The sequence below is a fragment of the Tiliqua scincoides genome, chromosome 1 (genome assembly GCF_035046505.1).
Source record: "Tiliqua scincoides isolate rTilSci1 chromosome 1, rTilSci1.hap2, whole genome shotgun sequence".
Taxonomy (NCBI): Eukaryota; Metazoa; Chordata; class Lepidosauria; order Squamata; family Scincidae; genus Tiliqua; species Tiliqua scincoides.
In genome coordinates, this window is record NC_089821.1 from 232366147 (window position 1) to 232373679 (window position 7533).

The following is a 7533-nucleotide window of genomic DNA, read 5'->3' on the forward strand; positions in this document are numbered from 1 at the left end:
CTGTCAGCCTGAGAGCAAAAAAAATGGGTCAGGATATTTGCGGGCGGGGGGAGGGGCTACTTCCTTGGCTGTTTTCTCTTTCCACACCCTGCCCCTGTTCCAGTGTATATAGACTTGGTTTTGGGGGGCTCTGCCCCTGGACCAACACCAAACTGCTGGGTTCCACCCCCATACCTGCTTTCGACCCTGCTCTGAACCTGGGGGGGGGAGGGTTACATCCTCAGGTTCCAGATTTGTTTTCTAAGGATTGACAACTCTAAGAACTGAGCTCCTTTTGCTCACAAATAAAATCTCTAGGGCTGGTTTAGAAAGTCCAGCTAAAACTTGCTTTCTGCCATTCCTGGCATCCTAGTCGCCAGGCCCAGTTTTTTAAGGTGCCAGTCAGTGGTTACTGGGCACCTGAATAGAAGCATTTGAACATACAGTGTCCCATCACCACCTAAAGAAACTTTGCTCTTCTACAAACAATAAAAAGCAACTCAATGCAAGAAACACAAAGACTGAGAGGGTAGTTGTTCCCGTCGCAAGCATGGACGTACACACACATCCCTACCTCTGCAGCCTGGTGTGCAAGTGCTTTTCCCTATCCCTGAATTAACAAGAGGAGTGCTTTAGAACTACTACAGTACACACAGTTGACAAAAGCTAGTGTCTTCTTCCATCTCACCCCTGGGTCTCCTGTTCAAAGTCACTTTCTTTAAAGCTGACATGCAGAAGAAAAGAATCCCTGACTCATACAGTGAGCAGGAAATCAGTCTCTCTGTTCTAAAGACCAGGGCAAAGACAGGTCATCTGAAATAACAGATTCTACGAGAGGCAAGAAGATGGTTCGTATAGAAACTGAAATTATGCTTTCTGAGTTTAAATTTTAAAAGGACCTCTACCCAAACCAACAATTAAGTAACAGGAACACAGCCCGTGAGAAAAAGCAAGCGTTCCACAATCAGGGCTAGCACCATTTCGGCACACTAAACTATAAATGTAAAAAAAAAAAATTGTGCTGCAATTCGAACATAATTGCTCTATATGTGGAAAGATACCGTGGCACCCATGAGCAAAATACTGAGCAGAAGATGCTTCCACTAGGAAGCAACCAAGAAAGTTAATATGCAGTTTGGTTCCTGGGCCGATAAGGGCAAAAGCATGACCTGACATTTACATTGACGTTACCATATGCACGCTGTACTGCTTGAACTATAAAAGGTTGTGACATTTTTGTTGTGCATTTTACCAGCAAGCACGCAGGAGCCGTTTACTCTTGTGTGCACTAGACCACAATAAAAAATTGTGCAGCAATCCAAGACAGTTGCTGTGCATTGTTGGAGCAGTTCTACTCATTAGTAAAGAACTGAGTAAAAGATGCTCATGTTAAAACAACGCTAATGTTGTCAAAATAAATCTGAAAGCAAAGGTTTTCCTGTTACGAACCATTTGGGGTTGATGCAGTGGTTGAAGAATGAGAGGCAAGCCAATTTGTGGATTGTGCAGTGTGATGGAGCCTTTTTCACTGTACATATATGCTGCAACATGGAATCAAGGCTTCTGCTAATTAAGACTTTGTTCAAATTAGAAAAGGACTGGGAACCATTATTTAGCTGTTCAGACCTTGAGGGTGGCTAATGAAATTAACACCAGTGGAACTACAGTACATCACACATACCAATTCTCCTATCAAAAATAAGGATGGATAACAGCGACTTCAGAAAAGAAACAGACACTTACATGGAATATAAATAATAATTATAAATATTTGTTTCACCCAATGCAGCTGCTGTTACGTTTTTAAGGCTGCAATTCTGTCCACACTTACCTGTGAGTGAGCCCCAATGAATATGCAACTCACTTGCAAATAAAGAGACACAGAATCAGGCTGCACAAGTCTAGCCAGCATACTTCACCGAGGGGGTGATGGGGGCTATCCTATCTGCTTATGGAAGACTGTAAATTCCTATGCTCGATGATACTTATAAGCTTCTTGTCATGTCCATGTCAGTGTAAGTAAATTATAAGCTTCTTGGCAATCAATTAAATCCTATACCTTTGCTAATTTGCTTTTAATAAAACATTGTTTCACACATCACCATCATACAACCTCCTCTGAAGCATTACAGCAACCTATTGATTTTAAACTGTGCCGCTATTTCTGTCAGCATTTGACTCAGAACGGTTGGTTTGAATTGATGTTTGAACTCCACAGAACTGGCAGGCAAGGGGCTAAATGTGTTATTTTTATCTTTAAACCAATGCATTTGCATACCTTTTAGCTGCTGCTGGATATCTTGCACTCTGCTGTTAAAGAAGTGACAGCTCTTTAATATATTTTTGGTCCTGAAGTAATTTAGTGAATTTACACCTCCTATAAAAGAAAATGTTTTGCATACAAGTGACAGTTAATATACCAATGCCCAGAAATGAATAGTGACAAATAAGAACTTATTTTATCTCTTAACAAACCTTAAAAGATCTTTAAAAAAAAACACAAAGAAAACATTACACTGGCCACTAAAAATGTGTCTGTAAAAGATGAACAAAGTAAATAAGGCTACACCTACACAGTGAAATTTACTGTCAGGTAAACATGTATACTACCAAGCGGCACATCAGATTAAATTAATTTGCACTGAGAAATGCAAAATATTCTGAACAGCTTCAGAATGCATCAAGGGGAGTAACTCATACTGATGGGGCTCGATGTATCAATATTGTTACTTTAAAATAATGAGAACTGTGCTAGAGTAATTTCTGACTGAGGGCCCCACCCTCAGCTTGCTAATATAGCAAGTACATGCAACAGAGGTGACGAATAAGGCAAGATATATGTTTAATAAGTGGTGGTTCCAGCATGAAGGCACCCTCAGAAATTCTACAGCAGCCATTTTCAACCACTGTGTTGTGGAACATTGGTGTGCCTGAGGAATTTGGGGGAAGGTCATTTATTAGTGAGGCCAATGGAGAATAAGAACATAAGAACAGCCCCGCTGGATCAGGCCATAGGCCCATCTAGTCTAGCTTCCTGTATCTCACAGCGGCCCACCAAATGCCCCAGGGAGCACACCAGATAGCCCCCCCACAGTGAGCCCCCCACTGGCAGCATGGTGTGCCTTATCAATTGGTAAAAAACTGATGGTCCGCCTTGACAATTTTAGTGCCTTCTCAGCATGCCGTGAGATGAAAAAGGTTGAAAGTGGCTGCTCTACAGCATTAAGACTGAGCTTTGGCTGCCACCCAGCTGAATCTGCAGCATCCTTTTCAAGTGTAAACACTGGCAGTTGTTGCTGGTGCTGGGAGGGAGGAATATTCTGGGAGCTAGCACTCAACAACTGCATCCCCCCCAGGCAGAGCCTGAATCTCCATCGTACCTAAAACCGATTCATCTTTCATTTTTATAATTTCATTTTTGAGTTTATTTGGCCTCTTTTTATACCTCGCTCCCCCTTCTTTTTTCTTTTGAACTGTGAGTCCCTTGGGGACAGGACTACTAACAAAGAGGGGGAAAAATACTGTAAGCTCCTCTGACCACATGGAATTTAAATTGAAATTATTGTTGTGAGTTGTATTCAAGGAAGCAGAAGGACAGGAAAAACATTTCTGAAATAAATAAGATGCATACAAGCTTATTTTGGGACAGTCAGCAAATTGATTTGTACTGTCCTCAACCTGCGCAGCTTCCAAAGGGGTTAGCCAGGTGAGGAACTGGCCAGAGCCCAGTTCCATTAGAGAGCCCATTTGGTCAGGCTGACTCCCCTGAACCCAGACCCTGCAGCACTAGCACTGCTGCTTCATAATTAACCAGGATTGCAGAACCGGCAGTAGCCTGATTGTGTTAGTAGTGCAGGATGACATCGCAGCAAACTAAGGGCCCAATCCTATCCTATTTTCCAGCACTGGCGCAGCCACAATGCAGCCCCATGGTAAGGGAACACATGTTACCATACTTTAAGGAGACCTCTGTGACTGCTGCCTCACCACAAGATGCAGTGCATGCCCCATTGGCGCAGCAGCACTGGCACTGCAAAATTGGATCTGATTGGGTCCTAAGTCTCAGTCCCCAAATATTCAGCTAGGAATATGGAACAGTTGAAAATGTATTAATACAAAACAATTGCTCCTGAGAGTGTTTGTTTTTTTTAAAAAAGGGAAGGAGGGGGAACCCAGGAAACTATAGACTGGTCAGCCTAACATCTATACTAGGTAAGATGGTGGAATGCCTCATCAAAGATAGAATCTCAAAACACATAGACGAACAGGCCTTGCTGAGGGAGAATCAGCATGGCTTCTGTAAAGGTAAGTCTTGCCTCACAAACCTTATAGAATTCTTTGAAAAGGTCAACAGGCATGTGGATGCGGGAGAACCTGTAAACGTTATATATCTGGACTTTCAGAAGGCATTCGACACGGTCCCTCACCAAAGGCTACTGAAAAAACTCCACAGTCAGGGAAATAGAGGGCAGGTCCTCTCCTGGATTGAGAACTGGTTGCAGACCAGGAGAGTGGGTGTCAATGGGCAATTTTCACAATGAAGAGAAAAGCGGTGTGCCCCAAGGATCTGTCCTGGGACCGGTGCTTTTCAACCTCTTCATAAATGACCTGGAGACAGGGTTGAGCAGTGAGGTGGCTACGTTTGCAGACGACACCAAACTTTTCCACGTGGTGAAGACCAGAAGTGATTGTGAGGAGCTCCAGAAGGATCTCTCCAAACTGGCAGAATGGGCAGCAAAATGGCAGATGCATTTCAATGTCAGTAAGTGTAAAGTCATGCACATTGGGGCAAAAAAATCAAAACTTCACATATAGACTAATGGGTTCTGAGCTGTCTGTGACAGATCAGGAGAGAGATCTTGGGGTGTTGGTGGATAGTGGATGCTCTTTACACTCTCACATAACACCAGAACCAGGGGACATCCACTAAAATTGAGTGTTGGGAGAGTTAGGACAGACAAAAGAAAATATTTCTTTACTCAGCGCGTCGTTAGTCTGTGGAACTCCTTGCCACAGGATGTGGTGACAGCATGTGGCCTAGATGCCTTTAAAAGAGGATTGGACAAGTTTCTGGGTGGAAAAATCCATTACGGGTTACAAGCCATGATGTGTATGTGCAACCTCCTGATTTTAGAAATGGGCTATGTCAGATGCAAGGGAGGGCACCAGGATGCAGGTCTCTTGTCATCTGGTGAGCTCCCTGGGGCATTTGGTGGGGCTGCTGTGAGATACAGGAAGCTGGACTAGATGGGCCTATGGTCTGATCCAGCGGGGTTGTTCTTATGTTTTTCACTAATGCTGACTTTCACTAATAGGAATAAATAGCCAGCATCATAAGCTGATTGAGCTAAACAAACAAATTCGTAAAGCAGCTACCACGTTTTCCAAACTCACAAAGAGAGTCTGCTCCAACAAGAAGCTGACAGAACATACCCAGGTCTACAGAGCTTGCATCTTGAGTACACTTCTGTACTGCAGCGAGTCATGGACTCTTCACTCACAACAGGAGAGGAAGCTGAACGCTTTCCACATGCGCTGCCTCCGACGCATTCTCGGCATCACCTGGCAAGACAAAGTTCCAAACAACCCAGTCCTGGAACGAGCTGGAATCCCTAGTAAGTATGCACTGCTGAAACAGAGACACCTGCGTTGACTTGGTCAAGTCATGAGAATGGACGATGGCCGGATCCCAAAGGATCTCCTCTATGGTGAACTCGTGCAGGGACAGCTGCGATACAAGGACATCTGCAAGAGGGATCTGAAGACCTTAGGATTGGACCTCAACAGGTGGCTTTGGCGTCTGAGCATCCTGCTTGGAGGCAGGCTGTGCAGCATGGCCTCTTCCAGTTTGAAGAGACATTTGGCCAACAGACTGAGGCAAAGAGGCAAAGAAGGAAGGCCCATAGCCAGGGAGACAGACCAGGGACACACTATACTTGCTCCCAGTGTGGAAGGGATTGTCACTCCCGAATTGGCCTTTTCAGCCACACCAGACGCTGTTCCAGAACCACCATTCAGAGCGCGATACCATAGTTTTCCAAGACTGAAGGTTGCCAACTCAAAAGCTGATTGAGGATGCAGGCCTATCCAACTTTCCAATGGCGATAGAGCCATGCCAAAGGGGTGTGTGCCACATCCTGCAAGGGGGGGGGCTACAGTCATGGAGGCCTCCTTAAGGTAAGGGAACATTGGTTCCCTCACATCAGGGCTGCATTACAGCTGCATCAACACTGAAAAGTTGGGTAGGATTGGACCCTGATTTACAGGGTGACCTGATGTCATAAATGGGTCTTTGAGGCCAAAACAAGCACAAAAGGAGAAATCCTGCGAAAGGGGACAAAGCACCCCAAAAAGTAGGATATTCCCCCAAAAGTAGGACGTGACAAAATAAAAGCAAAAAACACTTGTGTATTGATTTCACGTGGTTAATTTAAACACCATATTACTAAATTAGAAGCTATATGACATATAATTTATTACATAACACCACAATTATGGAACTCCCTACCAGGGGAATTAAAATCTTACCCCCTCCCTCATGGCGTTTCGGCAAGGGCTTAAAACATTTATGTTTCGTTTGACATCTGGTGACAGGTTGTCCGCCTCCTGTGCCTCTGTAGCAGTTCTGTGAGTGTAAATAGTCTTCCCCTCCTCCCACTGGTTTTTCTTTTTGTGATTTTCTTAATTGTTTTTATATTGTATTTTTTTAAAAGATATAAATTGGAAGCCACTTGGGGCATCTGCTTCAGCAGAGGAAAGGCAGGGTAGAAATCAGTCGCAAGAAGGCTCTGTGCTGCCTGCAGGAGCCACTCACAGTGGGAGGACATTTCAGTTCTTTGCCAGGCTGTAAAAAGGGAACAGTCCTGGAAAAAAAGAGGACTTCTGGTCATGCTGCTAGTTGAGGAAAGGAGAAGCCCATCCAGGTCAGAGTGGGGAGTCCCAGGCAAGTTATCAGAGTCCCAGGCAAGTTATCAGAGTCCCAGGATGCGCGTTGTCCCAGCGGCACCAGGTGCTTGTCTGTCCCAGGGATGCCTTGCCCACGCTTCTGGTGGTGCCTCAGTCACCCCATAGATGGGTCCAAGGGGGGCCATGGGTGCATGCCCCTCCCAAGCTGCTGCACCAGCAGGGAGCAAAGTCAGGAGCCAGAGGAACACCAGCCACTTTGCTGGGAGTAAGCTCCACTGACTATAGTGGGACTTACTTCTGAGTAGACAGGCACAGGACTGTAACCACTGGATAAACCTGGGCTCCCCACCTGGTTGCCCCAGGCTCTGGAGCTGAGGGACAGCTCATGGCCCCTCCCACACAAACGCTAGCCCCGCCCCTGCGCCACACCAGGGGGATGCTGTGAGTCTCATGATCAGGGCTCAGTGTGACACCCTGGTCCAGCCCAGCCGTCTCATCTTTGTTGCCCGACCGCACAGCGCCGCCGCCGCCGCCTCCTTCTCAGCTCAAACCCGAAGCCAAGGTACAGGACAAGCACATTCCACCGCCCCTCGTGCCCTGGTTCGACTTCGCACATGCTCACTCACACTCCTTGTAGCCGCGCTGCAG

The 7533-nt window shown here is 45.7% G+C and overlaps 1 protein-coding gene across 1 annotated transcript in view; it reads left to right on the forward strand.

The window, feature by feature from the left end:
- The window catches only part of WDR64 (WD repeat domain 64), a 108487-nt gene extending 100965 nt beyond the window's left edge, over window positions 1-7522 (forward strand). Inside the window, exon 31 of the mRNA XM_066623070.1 lies at window positions 7404-7522. Within this exon, the coding sequence (XP_066479167.1) occupies window positions 7404-7522 (119 nt within the window). The remainder of the gene's footprint in view (window positions 1-7403) is intronic.
- The last annotated feature ends 11 nt before the right edge of the window (window positions 7523-7533 follow it).